Raw genomic sequence first — 25,094 nt, 5'->3', positions numbered from 1 at the left:
TGATTATTTTTTTCATCTTTGTGTGGTATTTTTCCACCGGATCGAGTAGTTTTTTCATTTAATGTGGGTAGTGATTTCACATGTCGTGCGATTATTTTCTCACATTTGTGTTGTGTAGAGGTGCAATTATATTTTCTCATCTTTGTGTGATGTAGAGGTCCCGCTTATGTGTGAGTTGTTTATTTGATTATATATTAGATATCTCATGTACTTCTCAAAAAAAAAAAACCACATCGTTTTGAAATATATAAAGTATGAATTAAAATAATAAACAAATATATATTAATCACGTAATATATGAACAGTGGCGGTTTTGAGGGTGTGCGGGGTGGGCGACCGCACAGGGCCCCGAAAAATTGAGGCCCCACGATTATATATAGGTCTATATATTTATATATACTTAAAGAATTGAAAAATAAATAACTTTATTAACTAGTTCAGTGAAAAGATGCTCTCTTCAAAGTATGTGGAATCTTGTTGATGTAGGTTCGATTCTTGAGAGTTACAATTTTACATTTTTATTGTTTTGGGGCCATTTTCCTTCATTAAGTGGTGAGTGGGGCCCTTTTCCTTCATTAAGTGGTGTGTGAAATTGATGATGAAAGTGTTATTAGTGATTTTGTTTAGTTATAATTTTATATTTTTATTGCTTTGGGGCTCTTTTCCTTCATTAAGTGGCGTGTGAAATTGATTTTTTTTTTTTGAGAAAAGGAAAACTTCATTAATCATGAACACCAGAGTTCACAAAAGAAGGGAGAACCCTCGAAGAAGACAAAGGACTGAAATTTTGTAAAGCAAAGCGAGCTAAGCCATCCGCAATCGAATTTCCTTCGCGTGCAGTCCAACTGAAGGCAATATGGCGAAATGAGACCACCTCTCTGTAAATCTTCTCCACCGTAACACCAAGGTAAGAGAGATCAGTTTCTCGTTTAACCAACAACCAGTAGAGCTCTTGGCAATCTGTCTCAAAAATGATATCCTGGACCTCCATCTCGCGACATAAAACAATCCCCTCCAACATAGCCATCGCCTCCCCTTCCACAGCAGTGAAGACTCCCGGTTGAAAACCAAATCTGCACCCAAGAACCGAACCCTGTGCATCCTTCAAAACCATCCCTAAACCCAGACCACGATCTGCATTAAGGGTTGCACCGCTGCAGAGCTTGACCTGATCGTTCCTGCACTCCTTCCGTAGGGATTTTTGGCTGGTTGGATTCGCGCAGATGAGCGGGGACCAGATTGCTCGCTGTGCCGTAGCCAAGCACTCCATATGACTCATTTCTTTGTTTTGGAACCGGGAGAGATTCCGAGCAAACCATATGGCCCAAGCTGAGGTCGCAAACAGGGCATGCACATCTTTATCCGGGCAGCTTCGAATTTTACCAAACCAATCCACAATAGAACAGGCCTCCCCAATGGACAAAGGCTGTAAGCGCAGAGGAGAGACCGCCCAAAAAAACTCCGCCCATTTACAGTCCCGGAGAACATGCTCCATTGTTTCATCTTTCTCACCACATTTGCCACACACCGGATCAATGACAATCGAACGACTCCGCAAAGCAGTCACCACAGGAAGAGCATTTGCCGCACAACGCCACATGAACATCTTCACCTTTGGGATAACCTCCAGATTCCAAATCCAATTCCAAAGCCCGTCATTTGAAATCGACGAAGAAGCTTCATATCTGTTCTTAAGATCAACAGCCAGTTTATAACCCGATCTTACCGAGTACTTGTTAAATTTTCCCAACGGCCAAAAGGGCTTGTCCTGGACTGCATGATTAGCTCGCATTTGCGCCGTGATTTTCCACCTATCATTAGCATTAAGAACCTCCTCAAGTTTACAGAAATCCCAGGAATCCGAATCATCCAACATGAATTCGCACACCTTCAAATTACCTCTCTCGTCCGAAACACTTGCAGCCAGATAATTTCATTTTCCAGTAGGTAACCAGTGATCAACACCAACCCGTATACGTTCATCATTCCCAAGACGCCAAGCCACGCCTCCCGCTAGCAAATTTCTTCCAACTAAAATGCTTTTCCATATAAAAGATGGGTTGTGAGCATTTCCAGCCATAAGCAAATCTGTACGCGGATAATAACGTGCTTTTAACGATCGGGCAATGAGAGAGCTATCAAAAGTAAGTAGCCTCCACGCTTGTTTGGCCAGCATAGCTTAGTTAAAGAGACTAATATCTCGAAAACCAAGTCCACCTTCCCCTTTCGATAAACACAACCTTTTCAAACTTCGCCAGTGAATGCGCCTTTCATCGTTTTTTTGGCCCCAAAAGAACCGCGCCGCCACACTATTCAGCTGTTGGCAAATCTGTTCCGGTAAGGCGAAACAGCTTATAATATAAGTTGGAATTGATTGAAGCATAGCCTTTATAAAAACCATCTTGCCTGCTCCAGACAGAAACCTTCTTTTCCAATCTTTTGACTTTTTTCTTGTTCTGTCAACCAGCATTTGAAAGATCTCGTTCTTTGATCTTCCCACAGAATTAGGGATACCCAAGTAAGTCGATCTTTGCCCACTCCGTTGGACCCCCAGTTGCTCCGCCAACTGTTGTTTTAGATTATCCTCCATGCCACCACTAAAATCAATCATAGATTTATCTAAGTTCACCAGTTGGCCAGAAACTCCCTCATAAGTCTTGATAATCCCGCTGACCACAGACACCTCCTTCGAGTTGCCGCGCCCGAAGATAATACAATCATCTGCAAAAAGAAGGTGGCTCACTCTCGGGGCAGTACGACAAATGCGAGCTTCATGCAAAAGATTATTCGTCTCAGCTTTGCGTAGCAGGCCAGAAAGCGCCTCGGCACAGAAGAGGAAAAGAAAGGGAGAGAGAGGGTCTCCCTGGCGAAGTCCTCTACTAGGCTCAATACTGGCTCCTGGAAAACCATTAACTAGAACACGAAAAGAGACAGTAGACACACATTTCATGATTAGATCCACAAAAGGAGGAGTAAAACCTAAGTGAAGCATGATAGACTCCAAAAAACCCCACTTGACTCGATCATAAGCCTTTGCCATGTCAAGTTTAAAAGCAAAGATACCATGAGTTTTAGCCTTATTAAGTTTCATCATATGAAAGATCTCAAAGGCAAGCAAAGCATTATCAGTGATGTGGCGACCAGGGACAAACGCTGACTGACTCTCATGGATGATAGAAGGGAGACAAAACTTAAGGCGATTGGTGATGGCTTTGGAGATGATTTTATAAACCACATTACACAGGCTTATACGACGGAAATCAGACGGCAAGACACATTTTTTCATTTTGGGAATAAGGCAAATAAAAGTAGAGTTTATAGGACCAGGAGACACACCATTATTCCGGATATCAAGAATCATAGGAACAAGATCAAATTTAGCGGCAGACCAACAAGATTTATAGAATAAAGCAGGCATACCATCAGGCCCCGGGGCCTTAACGGGGTGCATTTGGTGAAGAATATGCTCAATCTCTGTCTGAGTGTAGGGAGCGGTAAGATTCCGGTTCATTTCTGAAGTGACCACATGATCGATGGATTGAAGAACTTCAGTAGGGTTATGAGTTGATCCCGACGTGAAGAGCGATTGAAAGTGAGACCGAAACACCTCATCTAACTCATCATTAGCACGCACCGTAGTGCCATCAGCTTTCTGAATCTCCCGAATGTGGTTACGTTTTTTCCGTCCCTCAGTCGTACGGTGGAAAAAACCAGTATTTCTATCCCCCTCCGACATCCAATCCACCCTGGAACGCTGCTTCCACATAACTTCTTCTTGTTTGAGGAGCTCATCTAACTCATCTTCCAGACGACGTTGAGCTTCTTTTATGAACGCATTCCGGCTCGGCTCCTGGAGTTTCTTAAGGTCGTTCCGGATAAGAGCACATTTTTTCTTAATATGGCCGAAAACATGCCTCTCCCAATTCTTAAGCTCGATTCCCATTTTCTGAATTTTAGAGCTTATCTCTCCCACTGAACTGCCCACACTACCAGAGCTCCACAGATTTTCACAAAAGGGTAAGCAGCGATCATCATTTAACCACATAGCCTCAATACGAAAAGGCTTAGGACGGTTTTGAATCTCCCTTAAATCCTTTTCAAGATTGAGAAGAATTGGGCAGTGATCACTGGACTTTCGCAGCAAGTGAGATACTTCATAGCCCGGGAACATGGCAGTCCACGCTGCACTACCAAGGACTCTATCGAGTCGTTCCATAATATTATCCACACCTTGCTGATTGTTACTCCAAGTGAAGGGTTCCCCCACAAAACCAAGATCCGATAAACCACACAAATCCACAGTCTCTCGGAAATCCAATAATCTCGCATCCGCTTTCGAGTTCCCTCCCCTCTTCTCAAAGTGGAACATAGTTTCATTAAAATCTGCAGCACATATCCAGCTCTATTGGACATAAGGAATAAGAGAACGCATGAGATCCCAGGTCAAAGCATGTTCTTCAGTTCGACTCCACCCATACAAACCGCAAAAATCCCAAGAAGGATGAGTAACATCATTGACGGAGGCCAAGATGTGGTGAAGCGACGATGATTGCACCGTAATATCCAGATCATCCATCCATAACAAACACAAACCCCCTCGGCGACCTCTCGTAGAGCACTCATAATCAACAGCAAAAAAATTTGACAAACCAAGCTGAGGAATAATAGGTAACCAATCCTCAGTTAAAAGCTTTGTTTCCATGAGAAACAAAAAATCGGGCCTCTTTTGTTTGGTTAACCAAACAAGATGACGAATTGTCGTAGGGTTCCCAAGCCCACGACAATTCCAAATTAAGGAATTCATTGTGCCCGGCGGGATTGCTCCAAAGCAATCTTCGCCGATGTTGCATTTGTAGGGGGAACGTCATCAAGCATAGTCCCTTTGAGGCGTTTCTGGACAAGCTCAATGACTTCAGATTTAGCAGAAGAGTCGTCACTTTCCTCCTTGCACAGGTGACGTTTCTGAAGAGTAACATGAGGTGAACTGGAAGGAATGTGGTTTGAAGGGTTAGGATTTCTACCACATCTCTTCCATTTTTTACCAGTGGTGATAGAAGATAAGGAGCTAGCAGGAGGAGTTATGGGGTTTGGTATTGGAGTTTTGTGTTAGGGTTGAGGTTTGATGTTAAGGAGCTGTATGAGATCGGAAGTTGGAGTGAAGGGAGCTGTGGGACCAGTCGGGGGAGAGAACGAAGGAGTTTGCGATAAACTGGAAGTAAGCATGGTCGATGGGGGAGGAGTAGGGAGTAGTGCCGAGTACGCGAGTCTGTGGTCTGGGGTTATGACAGTTTTATTGGATGTAGAAGAGGTTTTTGGCAATGGTGTTGGGAGAACGTATTTTCCTGCAGCAGAAGGGGACGTGGTGGGCTATTTTGGATGAGCAAAGGAGCAATCAACAGGTTGGGTTGAAGGGTTGTATACTGAAAGCAAGACTTTATGCTTGTATACATTGATTCCTTAGTTCACTGTGATTCTTCTATCTGAAATATTGTTATTGCATAATCCTATTATAGTCCAATTTATCTCATACTATAGATTATATGGTGTGTTGTAGATCACAGAAGATCATATAATTGGAAAACGTTGAGATATAAATTGAGTTCACAATCGAGGCAACTATGGACGAGTTGCTGGTTTAGATTGTAGCATAAATGGATAAATAGTTTGTCTTGGCTATTTATTTATGCTAGTACCTTCGTGTATTGAACAGGATCACAGTGAGATGAATTCTTATATTCTGACTAATTAAGAATCAAGATCTCGGTGACTTAAATAGTCTTAACCTTAGTTGGATTAGTCGGTGTGAATAATATATTGACTATTGCTTTGATTTATCATGGGTGAGAGTTCTCTTGAAGCTCAATATACTCGATACTTTGGGTGATAGCAATTATTATTTGACATGCGATTATATTGCAATAAGGATCTGTGTCCTGCTAATAACAGGATGATAATATCCTCTCGAGGAACTTAATAAGTTTATCGTATTAAACCCTGCAGGTGGAATTAGTTCCAATACGATAATAAGTTTAAGTGGTAGCACTCGAGATGTCGTTTATAATTAAACGACTAATTAATTAATTAATTGATCGTCAGAGGAATTAATTAATTAATGGATATTGGATATCTTAAACACGGGGATTAATTAAGTCTAATACTAGCCCCGACTCACCTAAAGAATAAAGAGGTAATTCAATATTAATTTTCTAGTGGAATAAATTAATATTTGTGTCTCGATTTTATTCTGGGCTGAATAGGAAAATCGAGCACTGGGAGGCCAAACTTTATTCAAGCTAGTAGATCCCCGCTTGGCCCAATAAAGGCTTAACTCCATATGGGGCGTCCGTCCATCTATTTCTCACTTAAGCCTTTGGGCTTTGTTTTAGTTTAATTAGATGATGGGCTTATTATTTAGGGTTTTAATACCCAGTATAAATAATAGGTACAGCCCTAATTCTAATTTACTTGTGACGTTACGTGAGGTAAAATAGAGAGAAATCTGTGAGAACACAGAAACTGAGGCGGCGCGTTTCCCTAGGAAAAAGAGAGGACTTGAAGATCGTTGCCACCCAACGTCAAGTCTTGCCGTGGGAACAAGTTGGAAGATCAACACTGGAGTCGATCATTGCCGGATTTGCAAGTAAGATTTCATCCTCTTGCTTTAGGCACATGGTTTTTGTATGTATTCGTTTGATATCCGAAATGGGTCACGGGCACGTGAATCATATATCAAAATATGGTTCCTACATGGGTTTGGGTATTGGCATGAGATTCGAGAGCATTGGGATCAGGATAGGGATGTTTTTTGTGTGAAGTGTTTGAGATAACTGGATTGAAGGAGAGGGGGGGTGGGCGTGGTTTATTTATTTGTTTTTTGTGCGACAGGAATGATTTAGTCCAATCATCCACTGTGCCTGGGTAATGGTTTGGAGGTTTAGAAATACGATGTCCATCAGCAAGTTTGGAGTTTCGGATCCTTTTGAGAGGCGATGCTTTGAGAGTGGGGCCATAAAGGAGATCTTCAAATTGCTTGACATTATCATCCTCCTCAGTTTCTTTTTCACATGCACGAGTATGATGTCCCAGCACACCGCATCTATAGCAAAAGATAGGGAGATTCTCATATTTCAGGGGAATCCAAAGTTGTTGTCGATCAAAGACAATCGTGATGCCCCTCAGAAGCGGCACCGTGATATCAAGACCCAATTTGAACCGTGCAAAGCATCCAATATAATCATTATCTGTATCAATTTCCTCCACCCTTCCAATTTGACTCGCAATCTGCTTCATAGTAGTAGGGTTCATACACTTCATCGGAAGATCATAGGCCCTAACCCAAAAACTGCTCCGAGTGAAGGTGATATTCGATGGCTGTACCGATTCATCCAGTCTGCTGATAGCGAACAGATGGCCATCGAAATGCCATGGCTGTCTTTGAAGAACCCAGTCCCTATCAGCCTCCGTAGAAAATGTGAAAAGAAACAAATTTTTCCGTCACTCCTTAGCAAAGAATTCTTGTTTTGTTTTCCACGATTTCTTCATTATTTCCAGGAGATGAAAGCCATTCGGTGGTTTGGCATGTATTAATTTGCCCACTAAACGGAATTCATCTGTCTTCACCGCGTCGCCATCACCATTAGTAACATTAGCAATTTCAATTACCGCTGTCTCACGCTCAGTCCGCTCTTCGTCACCAGGATCAAGGCCATAACCATGTGGAGTGAATCTTCTATCCATACCTGCACACCACCACCAGAAAGAAAACACAGAAAAAAAACCACCCAAACAAACACACAGAGAAAAGCACAAGGAAAAGGGAAACGGGACAGCACGGAACGAAGGACCGGAGAGCCCAGCGCCGGCAACAAGACAGGGGGAAACCCTAGACGAAAGACTCACAAAGAGGACACAAACCCTAGAAAAAACCTAGAGGACACAAACCCTAGACTCCTAGGGAACTTATTCATGCGTGTGAAATTGATGATCAAAGTGTTATTAGTGATTTTGTTTCAAAATTTACAAGGAAAGCAACACTTCTCAAGTAAATATTTTAGTTTTTACATGCTTATTGTGTAATAAAATAATAATAATAATAATAATAATAATAATAATAATAATAATAATAATAATAATAATAATAATAATAATAATAATAATAATAATAATAATAATAATAATAATAATAAACTATCGCTCAGTAATATATATTTTTTTGTTTTATATTTTTGATACATTTTTAGCTATAAAAAGGGCCCGATTTTAAATTTTGCACCGGGCCTTCCGTAGGTTAGCCCCGCCCCTGTATATGAATCACAAATGTCATTAAACTACATTGGTTGAACTACTATCATATTTATTATTTTGTCGATAATTTTCAAGTTTAGCTTTTTTCATGTGTTACAATTTTCAATTTGGACTAAATGCCCATAAATCCTATAACTATATGCCTTATCGTGTTTTGCATCGGTTTCGGAATTTCAGGCACAACATCTCAACTAAGCCTTCGAGCGATTTTTGCATCCGACAAAGAATTCCGGCGATTTAACTTAATCTACGTGTGAAATTTTTTTATGACAAGATGAAATAAAGTCTACGTGGCTTAAATTGGTTGACGTGTCCATTACATGGATTTTTTATTTAGTTATTAAATGACATGGCTTCCAAAAACCCTCAGAACGATGTGGCTTCCCTTCTGTGGAGAAGTCGCTGACTGGGTCTTCCCTTCCGGCGAGAAGCTGTAGGTCGAGTCACCATTTGATCGCGCTCTCTCTCCGACGAGATCGTCACCCTCAGCCTCCATCTCTCTCCCAACCCCAAAAGAAAATCCTAGATCCCCAAATTCCACAATCCTCCTTCAATTATCGGCGACCACACAGCCATAGAGCCGCCACCTAGCCACCCCTCCGTTATGGCTCTCCACTACTCAACCCCGGCCACCGCCGCTCATATCTCGAGCGGTAGTGCCGCCCCCTTTTTCTCCCCTTTAAACTCCAACAAGAAGTCGCCCAATGGACCACCCCTGCCCTTGGATGAACAACAGCAGCAGAGTCGTCGTCGTGTACCCGAGTCGTCACTCAACTGGCCCCTCCAACTTCTCCGTCTCCCAGCCTCACCAGATTTAACCGAGTCTGAATCGCCTTGACTCGGGCCGAGTCGCGAGCGAGTCGGACCAGCGTGAGCGTCTTGTTGTTCTTCTCCGACGTTCCGCGGGCTGACAACCACGGGTGGAGGTCGAAACTGAAGGCGGAATGGGAAGAAACCATCGGCCTCCCGTGGTGTACCACGTGCATTGAGGATAGTACACTTCTGGAATTAGGCGAGAACAAGCTCTGGGTCTTGGAAATCGTGGCAGAAACATCGAGAAAATTGGGGTTGGAGCTGATCGGGAGAATCAAGGAGCAGGAGGAGAAGAACGAAATTGAATTTCAACAAAACGACATCGTTTTGTGATTAATAATTTTAATTAAACGTGAGACAAAACGACGTCGCTTTGATTATCGGAATTAAATGACACGTAGATAAGTCCGGCTGCCAAGTCAGCTTCAATTCTGCCGGAAAACTACATAGAGTGCAAAAACCGCTCGGAGGCTTAGTTGGAATATACTGTGGCAGAAATTCTGAAACCGATGCAAAATGCGATAAAGCATATAGTTATAGGATTTAGCGGCATTTAACCCTTTCAATTTTAGAGTTTTTTTCCTGCCCATACGCATCTCGGCTATTAAAAAGGAAATATATAAACGCATACAGTAACAAATAACAATGCTGAAAATAGTCATTTTGTGTAGCCAAAATATAAATAGTAGTCACAAATTTAAAATATATAACTCCTAGTTAGTACTCGTGTAAAATCGTTCAAAATTCATACGATCATGTAAATTTGTTATTTTGTGTGAATGTCAATTTTGATGCCAACAATTTTTCAGAAAAAATAATGCAACAAAACCGAATGATCGATTACGACTATGCCATGGATCAAAGATCAAAGATTTATCTGCCGTTACATTCATGCGAAAATTCAAGGTTCATGTTAATTGAACAATTTAGCGTGATAGTATAATTACTAGTGACTACTAGTTACATATCAAAAGGCTAAATGAAAATTATTATCTCCTTTTTCTTTTTTGAGATGTTTCAATATATAGTCCATTTTCTAAATTTAAATTGCACTAAAATTTCATAACCTTATTTAATGTGCGTGAATATAATATGTAGAGCAATAATAAGGGAAAATTAAACAATTACATATAAATAAGGACTATTAAAGTGGAAGGGGGAGAGTATTATTTTTTAGGTTCATATATAAATTATTGCATTGGCCGTGTAATTAATTGTCCTCGAGAAAAAATGAATTTTATACAGTTTATAAGATTCGAACTTAGATAATGCAGGAATAAACATGCATATATAAAACGAAGGGCAAACATACATACAATCAAAGATTCAATCACACATTAGCTAAAAACACCATAAACACTACTTTCCTTCTTTCCCAACAAATCTAACAACTTCACATATCAATAAACAATTTCATACTACGTTAGTTACTCGGAGCGTTCCGGTCACGCGCTGCCGCGCCGCAATGGATCCGCAGCCACATTGCTCTTCTTCTTCTTGGCGACGAGCAGCGAGATCCGAGCAAAGCCAAATTTCTTCCTCTTGGCAGGGACTTGCTTGTTTTCCTTCCCACATTTTCTTGCAGAATGTGAATCGCTGCTAGGTTTCCCGAGCATTTGCCCGAGCGAGACCTTGCGTTTCCCGACGATCTTGTTGTCGGCTTGCACCCCGTTCTCGTAGTCCTCCGTCAGCAGCAGCTTCCTGCTCAGTATCTGCCCTATCGACAGAGTCGGCCTCAGCACCGGCTTGAGCTCGTCGCTGACGAGGCTCATGCCATTGACATCGAGGAGGCGGGAGTCCTTCCTCTGCAAAGATGATGGATTCTTGAACTTGGTGGAGTTATGGAGAGAACGCCGTTTGTGGCCGTGCTCGGATCTCCACACGCGGAGCGCCTCCTCAACTGCGAGCTTCCCTTGATTGGCCGTCTCGACTCTGCTCAGCGCCTCCTCCAAGGCCTTCTTGCTGATCTTCACCTCCTCCGTTGCCTCCTCGACCTTCTTCAATATCTCCGTCTTGGACACGTTTGCTTCCTCGACTAGGAGCATTGCGCCCGCAGCTCTGCCCTTGCAGGCCTCCTCAGCCTCCCGAGCTTTGGAGATCAAGGAGGAGTATTCCTCGAACGTGAGGGTCACGTCTTCAGAGGGTTTGGAGGTGTCGGTGCAAGAGAGCGCCTTCATCTCTGCGAAGGCTACAGCTTCGGACGCCCGTGCAGCTGCCTTCATCTTCTTGGCCGCGATCAGCCTGATCTCGGCCGTCCTGATCCGGGCCTTGGTCTGCTCGATTTCGGACAACGCCCTCTGAACTTGCGCCCTTGCAGCCTCCCCGACCTTCTTGAATTGCTCCGTCTCAGAGCTCAGCTTCTGCAGTTCCCGCGTGATGTTTATGGGGTCGCGGACTTCACCATCTTTGACCTCCTCCAACTTCTGTCTCTTCTGGTTGAGCTCAGATTCCAGACACGAAATCCTCGAGGTGTTTGAAGACAGCCTCTGGCGAGTCCTCTCAAGGGACGCCCTCTCCCTCTCGATTCTCTTGTTGTATGCATCAACTGTGGCTCGGATGTCAGCAAGATCAGTAGTCGTCTTCGTTAGGTTGAGCTTCGCCTGCTTCAGCTCCAAGAGGATGAAACCAGGAGCTTCTGAGGGGCACAAGTCCACACCACCAACTCTCTCAACTTTTTCGCCTTTCCCATCTCTTCCACCATCTTCGGCTACCTCAGCAGCAGCTCGATTCTTGGCATCGCTCGTTGATTCTGATTTGAGTGCTGCACTGATCTCGGATGCTTCATTCTGCAGCTTCAACTTCAATTCCTCAACGATGTTCTTGGTCGTTTCGAGCTCCTTCAAGACATCTAGCGTCTCTCTCTCCTTCACTATGAGATCTCTTTCGAGTTGTGCAGTTTGTTCCTCCAAATTGACAACATCAACAGCCACTTCTCTCTCATGCTGCCATTTTGCACAAAACTCAAATCAATAGGATTCGAAATATTCAAAAATAGCAACAAAATCTAAGCATCATTCTACTACTTATTAATCATGGAGCAAAAATTTAGCCATAACATTATTCAAGATTCAAAATTTTCAACTGAAAACTAGCATTTCAACTGAAAACAGCAACAGCATCTCACTGCGAACCATAGCTACATTTTTCCCAGCATTTCAAAATGAAAACTTGCAAGAAATTGCAGAAACTTTTTTGCATAATTTTCAAACAGTGTGCCCATGAATTGTAGCTTGTCCCCACACTAAATAAAGTGCCATTATTGAAAAAACAAAGCACGTTCTGCAGTTGCAGTTGGTGATGCAAATTAATATTACTTTGAAGATGGAAAAAGTGGAAAGGGCCTCAACTTTGCAGTGATGTTAATAGTGACAAAATATGGATGCATTCATTTATTTTATTACATCGATGTAATTGTAAAATATGAATCAAGACAAGATCCATCATCCAGAAAGAAGCCATCTCAAGAACTTCATCAAAATAGGGAAATCTTGAATCTGAGCTCCCATATACACTAGTATATCTCAGAATAATGATTAATCAAGTACCAAAAAAAAATGAAATCTTTGAGCTGCATTTGTCATTTCAATTATTGCCCAAACAAGATAACAACACCCACATGAAATATAATGCACCAAAAAGATTTATAATTGCTCCAAAAGCAGACACTCCGAAAACAGAGGCCCAGAAAAGAAGAATAATTAAGACATTAAGAAACCACACACACAAGAGAGAGAGAGAGAGAGAGAATGAATGTGAGATGGGAAACCTCGCAAAGTTGAGAAGACTTGTGGGAAACGGGTTTCCAGAAACCCATGCCGCCGAAGCGGTTGGCGGCCTCCTTGACCGACTCGAACGGCGCCGAAGTGTCGATCTCGGCCCGGCCCGAATCAAGCGGGTGGGCTTCCAGAATCTGGGGATTTTCAGTGGCCATTCTGCGGAAACAACAGGTAGAAAATTTGTGGTGGGGAGGCGAGATTAGGCAGTGTGTGTGTGTGTGTGTGTTTTCAAGAGCTTCAAGTACGGCACGACTGAGAAAAGAGAATAACGTTAGAGTGGTGTTGGGTTTGGTGATGGTGTGTCCTAACACAATACTATTATAATCACCATAACGTTTGGATTCTTCCCATATAAAGGCATAAATACAATTCCTTATTTATTTGAACTTGGATTACCTAGGTGAGCAAGATTTGTCACTTCTCACAATAAACAAAGAATGTGATGTACACAATCTTAAAAATTAATCGCGTAATTTTCAATAAATTCTCATTTTACATATAAATCTTAAAATTTTTATTAAAATTATTTAATTATTAAACTTTTTCTCATTTTACATATTTATCCATTTTTCGATTAAACTTTAAGCCTAAAACGACGTCGTTTTCATCTAATATACAATACGATGTTCGTTCTATTTTTTTACATGATCATATTCATGACACGCAAACATATTCATGCCAAACGAGTATATTTATGCAATATCACCACAACAAAAAATGAGCGAATATTCAAAATGAGAAAAAATTAATAGTTAATTAATTTTAATAAATATTTTAAAGTTCGTTTGTGAAATGAGAATTTGTTGAAAGTTCAGTAATTTACATGGAATTAACCTTTTTTAATAGTACATCTATAATATGAAAAGGGTAATTACGGTTAAAATACACGAAATATCACTAAATTTTAATTTTACACAAAAATTAAAAATATTATTCTTAAATTCACGCACTTTCAATTATTTTTATTTTTTATAATATCATGTCACGTCATCATAGCTAGCTAAAGCAACAAATCAATACTATTGCGACTAACTGAAGTGGCAAGTATTCAACTACATCATTTAATACACGATCGTTTAAGTTAGATATTTCAGACATTCATCTCCGCATAAATTTTGAAGCAATCGACAACCGTACAAAAATTCATAACAATTAAATATTTGTGTGTTTAGAGGCGGAACTATTAATTTAAGCGTGAAACCAAATTTTAGTGAAAATTCGTTTATTTAAACGAAATTACCCTAACAAGAGAAGATATCAACTTCTTAGTTTTGTAAGATATCAACTTCTTACCTTTTATTTTGTCTCTATCTTTTAAAATGGCACGGTAATTTCAAGGGGCTATGAGCCTATGGCGAAAAAAAAAAAAATTTACGTGAAAATTACAATTTTCATCAATTTTTTTAATAAAGTCAAAAAATATATAAATTTATAATTTAATTGTAAATTTCACCTAAATTCTAAATTTGACTTACGATAAAATAAGAGCTTAATCTGACCAAAAAATAAATATAAATTTTTAATTCAAATTCTAATTGAATCTTCATATTATATGTAAATTATAATAAACAAATAATCAAAATATTAAATATTGAATTAAGATTTGATTTTTTGGAGTTCGACTAAGCTCTTATTTCGTCGGAAGTCAAACTCAGGTGATAATTGCAACTAAGCTATAAATTCATGTATTTTTTAGCTTAAGTGAAAGTCTATAAATTCATGTATTTTTTAGCTTAAGTGAAAGTTTAAGTGAAAATTACAATTTTCACCAAAGTTCGTATATTTTTTTGCCATAATCCCTAATTTCAAGAAAGATTTATCTTTTTTTTTTTTTTTTTTTTACAAAAAAGATGAGGAGCAATGAATTTGAATCCTAAATCTCATTGTTCACACATGGAAGTTCGCACACCCAGTGTAATTTGCTACCAATTCATGAAATTTATTCAAAACGAGTTCCTAGATGGCTAGATAGTGGCGGCATATTTCTCTTATTGCCACAACATACTTTTTTTCCCCTTTAAGGGTGAGTTTTCTTTAATTGTAAATTTATCATGGGAAAAAGAGTTATAAACAAAATTTCACCCTTTAAATTATTCATTTCTTTTCCCTCATTTCCTACTTGACCCTTACCCATTCATCATTTTCACTACAAAGGTGGGATAATATTATCACTCAATTTTTGGTGTGATAACCCCTTTACATGAAACTGCTTCGTCGCAACGAGGATTTATCCTACATTGGTGATACTTTATCTTCTATTTTCGAGATTTCTACGTGTTTCATCTGGTACTCGTTTAGTTGGACTCCTTGTGAAGGTAATGCCTTGGCGGATAGATTAGCTAAGTTTGCCCTTAGTGGTCATTTCTCTCCTACTGTTTCGGAGGTGCTCCCTGCTTTGTTAAACTCTCATTTTGATTAATGAAAGTTTTTCCCTTTTCTAAAAAAAAAAGTAGAAAATGAGGAAAAAGAAAGGAAGGATTTAAAGGGTGAAATTTTGGTTATCCTTCCTTTTCCCATGATAAATTTAACGCACCCTTAAACTTTTCAAGTTTTTAAAGGAGAAAAAAAAGGAAAGTTATTTGTAATTATGTGTTTAGAGTGCATTATTTTAGGAGCACGGACATTTGAATTTGCTAATGAATTTGTTTGAATGACATTAAATACGTGCTCTCATCAAATTCTTCTTATAAATTTGAAATATTTGGCTCTCTTTTAGGTATTAAGTCTAATATATGATCGCTCCCCCAAGTAAAGAAACATTAAAATAAAATGTGATAATTCATTGATTCAATTTGGCCCAAAAAGTTAAATGAAATAGTATAATAGCAGGAAGCATCATTGTTCGACCGTTACCCCCAAAACTAGGATCTGGATAATAGCCGTTGGCCCAAAATACTTTTATTCAAATTTATTTTCCGCGAGCCCAAACTATAACAAAAGAATTAAATAAATGCTACATCTTTTTTTTATTTTTGGTTTCTTCTGATAAAATGCTACCAGCTAATTATTTTGCCTCCCACCATGCCCGGATTACTAATTATTTTACTTTTTGGATTTTTAAGGTTGATAAATGTTTAGAATTGTGATTATGATATAATTCATGTAATTAATGAATGTATTACATATAATTAAAAGTTTTAATTAGTAATTTTACATGAACAAAACATCTTGTTATATTTTAAAGGACATTCACAATATTTTATGAGTTCTTTGATATATGGCATTTACAAAAACTGAATCATCAATATCATCAAAATGTAATAATTACTCCCTCCGTATCGCGAAACGTGACCCACTTTCCTTTTTGGGTTATCCCACGAAGCTTGACCTGTTTCTAAAAATGGCAAAAGATTTATCCTTTATTCACCTTTTCACTTTTTCACCTACCACACTTAACACACAAAATACCACTTTCTTAATTCCTGTGCCGAAAAGAAATGAGTCACGCTTCATGGGATGGGACAGAGGGAGTATATTATTTCATAATTAACATAGAGCTTACAACTTTACAAATAAAATAAAATTGTTATTTTCTTCAGAGAATATCATATCTCCTAGTAGTTAATAACATGCCTTATTTTGTAGTAATTGAATGATATCAAAATAATAGCCCCTTTTGTTTTTTATTCTCAAAACATGTCCTTGAAAAGAAAGGGTGCTTTTCAGTTTGGTGTTCAGATTTTTGCAGCTGTGGTTTCTTAGCAAAGCTATTCACATTGAATTCCACACAGTTCATACGTTTCTACAGTAAAATCATATGTATTGAGTAATAAAATCGACCCACGTGAAAAAAAAGTACAAATATTAAAAGAAAATATAGTTAATTGCATTTTGTGTTGTTCATATTTTTGGGCTTTTCCTCGATAAACCTGCGGTGAAAGAAATTAAACATGAAAACGATTAATTGCCCGTAAAATGTTGAACTTTCCTCAAATTTTAATGTTTGTATTCAAATTTTAGAAGGCAACGTGGTAATTATTGGATTTTTATTAAATTCTGATTTTGAATACAAACTTTAAAAAATTACGTAAAAAATTTAATAAGTAACGTGATAATTACTGAATTTTCATCAAATTCCTATTTTGCATGCGAACTTTAAGAGTACAAGCATGATAATTATATAACTATTAATTTAATATGATTTTACTACCAATCAAAATTTCGACCAAATTTACTATTGACATGGCTAGCCGAATAATATGATTTTGCATAATTTCAAATACTGGTTGCAATGTGTCATCACATGCGCCGTTTTATTCCCTCGCCAAATATGCCACGTCAATTATTCAGCTAGCCATGTCAGCATTAAAATTGGCGGAAATCTTAATTTGTATCAAAATCAGATTAAATCAATAATTCGATAATTAACATGTTATATTTTAAAGTTTGTATGTAAAATTAGAATGTGATGAAAGTTCAGCGTAATACCAAGCTACCTTTTAAAGTTTATATGCAAAATTAGAATGTGATGAAAGTTCAGTAATTACAACGTTATCGTTTAAAGTTTGTATGCAAAACTAGAACATGATGAAAATTTAGTAATTACTACAACGCTACTTTTTAAAGTTTATATCCAAAATCAAAATGTGATGAAAATTCAATATTTTATCGGTAATTAACCAAACATATACATGGTATATATAAATTGAGTTCTCATAAGTTTCAATTACTAATATTGTTTTACACTATCAACTAAGTCATCTTTGGATCAAGTTATTTTCTCCACACTGACATAAGATCCGACGTGTAATTGCAACATATCATTCACAAAATAACGTCGTCGAAATGTATTGAAAGTGTGAGTTTTGCTACAAATAAATAAATACTCCCTCCGTCCAACTTTTTGTATCCACTTTTAGTTGTAAATACAACTAAAAGTGGATACAAAAAGCTGGGACGGAGGGAGTATATTATTGCAACAATTTATAAACACATGCCAAAAAAATTCTAAAAAGATATGCTGCTTGACGGGCCTTTGATGGGCCTTCAACTTGATCTGCCTCTTATAAAAGCCCATTTCGGAGCCCGATCCATTAGTTGAGTCACAACTCACAAGTAACAGATGATGCAATCTTTTATTTTTATTTTGGAAATTCATTATTTTCTTTTATCGGATTTAGGTTAATTGCTTCAAATTTTAGTTTTGAATCACAGTTAATGCTGCCTTTTGGGATAGCATTCTGTGATGAATGAAAAAAAGAGTTTAAAACGCAATTCAAAATTTCAATTAATCTCGAACTCCGTGTGCGTGTGTTGGTCAGGCGGTAAGGAGTTAATCCCTAAGACCAAAGGTCTTGGGTTTGAGTCCCCTGTGACACGTCCTTTTAATTTCTTTATTTAATATTATAAAATTTTCAAAAAAAAAAAAAAAAATCTAGAACTCCCAAAGCATATGTTATTTTTTTATTTTGACAACTCTAAAATAGCAGTATTAATAAAAAAACATATAATTGAGAATATAAGTAAAAAAACAAATAAGTGTCGTTTTCGAAGAGTTTACCAAGATTCAAGATCCGAATAAATAAAACTACTCCAGACTTTTTGATTTTATCCCGTAATAGGTTCATTATAAATAATCATGGCTTTGGACTTTTTGAACCATATATATATAAAAACATTTTAAAATATAAAATAAGAATTATTTTCAGCCTTTAAATTATCAAAATCTACAATTGATTCATCACCTTATTGGATGAATTCATGGTTCCGAGTTCGAATCACATATGTTGCAAAATGTTTATTTGGGAGAAATTTTAAACTACCCATCTTTTGAAAAGTGTATTATCAAATATCCACTTTTTGATATTGCTACACCTCATATCCATTGTATTTTTTTTTAATAATTCTCTGGTATGAAAAAGCTGTGATTTGTGTGTCATACAAAGTATACCAATGATTGGAAGATTGAATTACAATTTGAAAATCTGCGTGAAGTACACTGTTACCTTAATTCTCGGGGGTTATATTTGTGCATTCATCTAATTTATTGCGTAAATTCATGCATAAATAGTTTTTTGTGCATTTTATTATCTGCATAATTAATAAAAAATTATTTTAAGCGTATTTGAATTGTTGACTTTGAATTTACACTTTATTACGCATAGCTGCGCAAATACATTAACTAATGCGCATAAATGAGCGAATAATATCCCAAATTTAGAATGTAATATAATATCCCTAATTTTGCAAATAATATTTTGTTTACAATTTTACAGATTTTGCGCAGTAAATTATTTTACCACATTAAAATAATTTCTTGTCTATATAATATTAATTATGTGTGATTTTTGTTAAGTATGCATATAATATTAATTGATGCGCAAAATTATTGGATTCTTGCGCAGTAATGGAATTCTGAATTTGGCGCAAATATCAAACTTTTGCGTGAAAAATAACCCTTATTGCGTGAAATTCTGAATTTTGCACAAATATCATACTTTTGCGTAGGGGTGTCAAATCAGGATGCATGTATCGGGTATACCCGACCCGGCCCTGATACCCGAGCGGGTTTCGGGTACCCTATACCCGTTTTTTACGGGGTGCGGGTCGGGATCGGGTATTTAAACGCCAAAATGTGCGGATATTGGGTATACCCGTCGGGTAGGGCTGGTAATCGATCCGGTTCGATTATAACCGAACCGATTTACCGGTTAATCGGAACCGATTAAAAGCTAAAACAATAACCTAAAACCGAACTGATTTACTGCTCGGTTAACCGAATTAACCGATTAATCAGAGCAACAACAAGTAGGGGAGCTAGCTCGGTGGAGATTCTGTACATACAGGTTTCTCTCATTGATTTCTTTCAAATTGTGATCAATTATTCATGGAGATGAGCACCTGTCAGGACCCGAAGAAGCCCCAAACTCCATGATAAAGTTTTAATTCCCACTGCCATTTTAAAAGGAACAAAAAAAAAAAGACGTGTGTAGGTTTAATGAGCATCTAGGTGGTCTATTTTTTGGGGGAGTAATATGCATTATGCAAGTAATGTAAGAAGCAGATTCTTTAATCACTATTACTTTATGCCAAAACCAATATCTATGTTTATGTATATAACTGAATTTATGTTTTAATGAAAATCAAATTAATTGGCAAGAACTCACACATTCATGATTCATCCTATCTCATTTGACAAATGCTGCAGCATCGCATAGATGTTTTTTTTGGTTTTTTTTTTTTTTGATCAAGAAAAGTAAATATAAATAAAACAGAGGTACCAGAGGTACCCACAAAAGTCTACATCAGTTTGAGAAGGAGATCATTATACAAAACTCATAATTCCAACTCCAAATCCTAGCTTTAATTTCCGAAATCACACTATCGACTGTCCACGGCCTACCCTCGAAGCGGCTTTCGTTCCTCCGTTTCCACAGAATCCAGTTGGTACACATCCAAATCGCCTTGAGCAACCTCTCAATTCTTTTCCCCCTTCCCATGTGAATGAACGTAACGAAGTGGGAAGCAATAAGCCTAGGTCTCGCTGATGTGATAATTATGTACTCCCTCCGTCATAAATCATAATTATGTACTCCCTCCGTCCCAAACGAAATGTCCTATTTCTTTTCGGCACGGAGATTAAGAAATGTGTATAAAGTAGATAAAGTGAGTTGGTGGAAATTATTTAAATATTAAGTATACAGAGAGAGTGTATTGCCAAAAAAGGAAACATGACATTTCGTTTGGGACAGCCCAAAAAGAAAAACAGGACATTTCGTTTGGGACGGAGGGAGTACTATTCTTTTTCTTTCAAATTTTAATTAATTTACCATTTAATAAATATATAAATTATTTAATTAATAAATCGGTTAATTCGGTTTAACCGGATCGATTACCGGTTAACACCGAAAGTGATAACCGATAACCGAACCGAATCGAACCGGAAAAAATCGGTTATCGGTTAACCGAATAATCGATTTTCCGGTTCGGTTACGATTATAACCGGATAACCGGAACCGGTTTACCAGCCCTACCGTCGGGTATCAGGTATACCCGAATACCCGACTAAATTATTTAATTAATACTCCATTCGTCCCAGCTTTTTGTATCCACTTTTAGTACTAAAAGTGGATACAAAAAGCTGGGACGAATGGAGTATATATTTTCAATATTTTATATAAGTTAATAATATTTTAATATCAAAATTCAAATTCATAATTCCTAATTGAAGAACAGAAGTACAGAACAGAAAAAAGAACTTCTCTCGGCTTTCGGTATTTTACTTGTGACTTGTGAGATAAATCATCAAATGAAAGTGAGTTTGTGACGATTACTTTGGTATCATGCATTGAGTATTTTACTTGTCAGATTATCATGCATTAAACAATCGAATGCTTTGGTATTTTTAATATATAAAACAACTATGATTGTGAGTTTGTGACAATTACTAGTTAATAACTATAGTGCAGGTGCTTATGTGTTTTGAAAAAAAAAAAACATTAATCAGATCATGAAATGAAAGTGAGAAAAAAGGAACTTAAGGTCAGAAAATCTGCTTTCTCAAATAAATAGCAATTACAATTTATAATTTTAATATTATAAAAAACATTACAATTTTAATTAGCCAAAAAAAAAAACATTCAAAAAATTGCTTGAATTGCAGGTTTGCGGGTACCCTAATACCTACTTGTGACTTGTGAGATAAATCATCAAATGAAAGTGAGTTTGTGACGATTACTTTGGTATCATGCATTGAGTATTTTACTTGTCAGATTATCATGCATTAAACAATCGAATGCTTTGGTATTTTTAATATATAAAACAACTATGATTGTGAGTTTGTGACAATTACTAATTAATAACTATAGTGCAGGTGCTTATGTGTTTTGGAAAACAAAAAACATTAATCAGATCATGAAATGAAAGTGAGAAAAAAGGAACTTAAGGTCAGAAAATCTGCTTTCTCAAATAAATAGCAATTACAATTTATAATTTTAATATTATAAAAAACATTCAAAAAATTGCTTGAATTGCAGGTTTGCGGGTACCCTAATACCCGCATCGAGTATTAGGGTACCCGACGGCAATGTCATGACAGGTATCGGGTAGGAGAAATCGGCAAAAATCAGGGTCCGGTACCCGCAAATGTCGGGTAGGGTACCCGGCCCGCCCCGTTTTGACACCTCTACTTTTGCGTGAAATAACCATTTGTTAGGTCCGGAGGGTCTCGAATAGGTGTATGGGAGGGGGGGGGGAGAATACACCTATGCTTCAAATGAATCAAAACGAAACTTCAAACACAAACTCACTCAACCTGTTTACTGAAAAGAGTTTTGACCAAAACAGGGTTGACGACTGATACTGAATACTCTTCAGTAAGGAGTTATCAGTTAAGTTAAAGACTTTAACTGATACACGTAAAACTTCAGTCGAGTTTGGTAAACAGAGATGTTATGAATCTAACTGACTATCAGAGGATAGATCAGTTAGACTGATAACACACGCAGCGGAAAACTTTTGTTTCGTAATAGCCTGTGAGTTAAACACGTTGTCAATCTTTAGGTTTCTCATTGCTATTAATCAGTTTTCAGTTTATGAAGGTAAGAGCACAAGTAAGAAAGTAAATATGAAAGCTGTAAATAACACATAGATTTTTACGTGGTTCGGAAAATACTTCCTACATCCACGGTCGGTTGATCAGACCAACAACTTCACTGGGCAAGTGCTTACGGGTGCACTGCAAACCTGAACGTGTGCTTGCGGGTGCACACAACCGAGACAACTGAAGATCCAATCTTCAGTACCAACACACCTTGTTGGATTTCTCACTCCTAGCACACACTGGGCACTAGGACCTTGCGGAGACAGAACACCTTTCTGAACTCCTTTTCGACACAAACACTCAATTCGGTAGGTTGAAGAGAGGTTTAAAATTGCCAACTAAACTACAAAGAACAAGTTCTTTGCAGTCAGTTTAACCTAGGCTTTGGATAAACAAGGTTTGCCTAAGGTCTAAGAGAATATATGTAATCAGCAGTGACTGATTTTTGGTTTTGAGATTCTCTTCTTCGATTCAAACTTTGGAGAGGTTTGGGTTTAGCTGAGTAACAGTTTTGGCATCGTTTCAGCTTATGTTGTTAAATCGGTGAAGATTGAAGTGATCCTCGAGCGCTATTTATAGGAGACGTCTTGAATAGATCCGTTGGTGGAGAAGGTCTCCAAGATTTCTTCCGTTAGAGAGTAATTTGAACTTGGGCTGAGGTTTCAATCTTCGAGATTCCTTGTTTGGTGAGAACGGCTATGTTGAAGAGTAGGAGATGCGACATCTCTGAAAAGGTAATCACCAAAAAGGAATGGCCTCTGCAGAGAAAAGACGATCCTGATATCTTTGCATTTAATGCGGCTGTACTTCTGGAGTGCGTGGCTTCCTTTGAACGTTGGAGGTTCAGTCCGAGGAAGAATGTTTAACTGATACTTGACTTTAGTATCAGTCCGCTGATTCCACGTGGTACGCATTAAGTAATAAGTCAAAACTGATTCATCGACTGATGCTTAAGTCGGCAACTTCAGTCTTCAGTCCTTCGTTCTTCAGAACAACAACTAAACTAGAAAAAGAACTCTAACACTTGAGTTTAAGCAGTTCTAGTCTATTACAATTGAAACCTATTAATTTTGGTATCATCAAAACTAGGATTAGGATATTTCATTAAGTTCCCAACAATTTTCCCCTTTTTGATGATGTCAAAACCACACAAAAGTTCTAAGCAAGAAAAAGACTGAACTCAAAGGACAAGTTATTAAACAAGGTGAATACTATTCCCCCTTAACAATAGAACCAAAAACTTGTACTTCGAAGAAAGAACACAACAGTTCAACAAAACTGAGCGAAGACAAAACTGAAAGACACTGATAACACTCATGTTTCCATGGTTTTAGTGTTCATATGATGTCAATTTTATAGGAAACTAAGTGTTGGATGATTGTTTTATGCTTAATTTGCTTTATCTTTTGAAACATGTTTCTTACTCGAACTTTGAAGGAAATTTCAGGTTTATTGAGTTCGAATTTGGAAAACTTATCTGAAATAGAAGTTGTAGATCGTCTCGATACGAGTTCGTGAGCGCAAACGGATCATAAATCGGAGTTCGGACGAGAAAGTTATGACCAAAACAAGAAAGTCGCGCGCAACAGCAAAACGGCGGCGACCCCGCGGCGACCAGGCGGCGACCGCCGGCCGAAGAAGGATTTTTGGGAAGGAGCCGGCGACCGCCGGGAAGCCCGCCGAGTTTTCGGCGCCACCTCCGTATTTTTGCGTTTTTTAGGCGTTTTTCAAGTCCTTTTCGAGCTCAAACTCTGTATTTTACCCTGGTACTATAAATAGGTCTTCTTTTGACCTATTTTGGGTTCCTTTTTCAGAGTCCCAAACTTTATTTTCTCAGTTTCATAGCTTTAGATTATTATTGCTTTCCAGTTTTTACAGCTTGGATTGGATTTCCACAAGATTGAAGATTCAAGCCGCTACAATTATTTTATTCAGAGTTTTATTTAGTTCAGTTCTTTCAATTGAGTTCTCATTAATTATGTTTTTGCTTTCTTTTATTATGTTTGGCTAGTTCTTTTATCTGAACCTAGGGTTTGTACATAGCTATTCAATTATGTGTGTATGATTTATTGATATCAATTTGCCCTCCAACTTGTGATTCATGATTCCTGGTGCTTAATTTCTTGTGAATTATTTGGCCAATAATTTACATGTCTAGCTGTTCAGTTTGAGTCTTGAATGCGATAATTGTTCAGCCGATTCAGGAATGCATGATATAGTGTTAGCCTTTGAGTCTTGATTGCGACAGGTGAAGCTATAGGAAGCTATTCTTTGTGTACGCTTGGGAGTTAATTTATTCCTTGGAGTCTTGAATGCGAAAAGGGATTAATTAATCTACGTTCATAGGTGGTCGTTAGAGACGCTTGTGAATAATATAGTGATCTTTCATCAGGGTTGGATTAAAATTGGTAATTGAATCAATAGGTTAAATGCATGTAGTTGCTTAGTAAAAGTACATCCCTAGGGTCAGAGCTTTCCTTATATTTGAGTTAATTATCATAGTTAACATACTCTTTAGTTTTTATTTAGTTAATCTTAGTTCGTAATTCACCTTCATAATTCGTTTTACCTGCATACTGTTAGTGTCTGTTTAGGAAATAGATATAGTAATTTCATTTTACAGTCTCTGTGGATACGATACTCTGCTTGCTATTTCTGTG

General features: G+C 37.8%; 2 protein-coding genes across 3 annotated transcripts; both read right to left on the bottom strand.

The window, feature by feature from the left end:
- Positions 1–721: 721 nt before the first annotated feature.
- LOC131023024 (uncharacterized) lies at positions 722–1,876 on the bottom strand. The gene has a single exon (XM_057952561.1). It carries the CDS (start codon positions 1,874–1,876, stop codon positions 722–724), a length of 1,155 nt encoding a protein of 384 aa, XP_057808544.1.
- An 8,502-nt stretch (positions 1,877–10,378) lies between these two features.
- On the bottom strand, positions 10,379–13,334 carry LOC131022777 (WEB family protein At2g38370). 2 transcript variants are annotated; one of them, XM_057952299.1, is made up of 2 exons: positions 12,884–13,334; positions 10,379–12,059 (listed from the first exon to the last, which is right to left on the bottom strand). In XM_057952299.1, exons 1-2 carry the CDS (start codon positions 13,046–13,048, stop codon positions 10,563–10,565), a joined length of 1,662 nt encoding a protein of 553 aa, XP_057808282.1. In that variant the 5' UTR covers positions 13,049–13,334; the 3' UTR covers positions 10,379–10,562. The 2 variants fall into 2 exon arrangements, with proteins under 2 accessions (XP_057808282.1, XP_057808283.1); XM_057952300.1 differs by lacking the exon at positions 12,884–13,334 and adding an exon at positions 12,249–12,646.
- Between the last annotated feature and the right edge of the window lie 11,760 nt (positions 13,335–25,094).

Source organism: Salvia miltiorrhiza, chromosome 4 (assembly GCF_028751815.1).
Source record: "Salvia miltiorrhiza cultivar Shanhuang (shh) chromosome 4, IMPLAD_Smil_shh, whole genome shotgun sequence".
Taxonomy (NCBI): Eukaryota; Viridiplantae; Streptophyta; class Magnoliopsida; order Lamiales; family Lamiaceae; genus Salvia; species Salvia miltiorrhiza.
This window is presented reverse-complemented; position numbering and strand designations above follow the sequence as displayed.

Coding starts and splice junctions, on each gene's coding strand:
- LOC131022777 (XM_057952299.1), bottom strand. CDS start 13,048: ATGGCCACTGAAAATCCCCAGATTCTGGAAGCCCACCCGCTTGATTCG. Junction 12,060..12,883: donor AGTCTTCTCAACTTTGCGAG/GTTTCCCATCTC, acceptor GCAAAATGGCAG/CATGAGAGAGAAGTGGCTGT.
- LOC131023024 (XM_057952561.1), bottom strand. CDS start 1,876: ATGTTGGATGATTCGGATTCCTGGGATTTCTGTAAACTTGAGGAGGTT.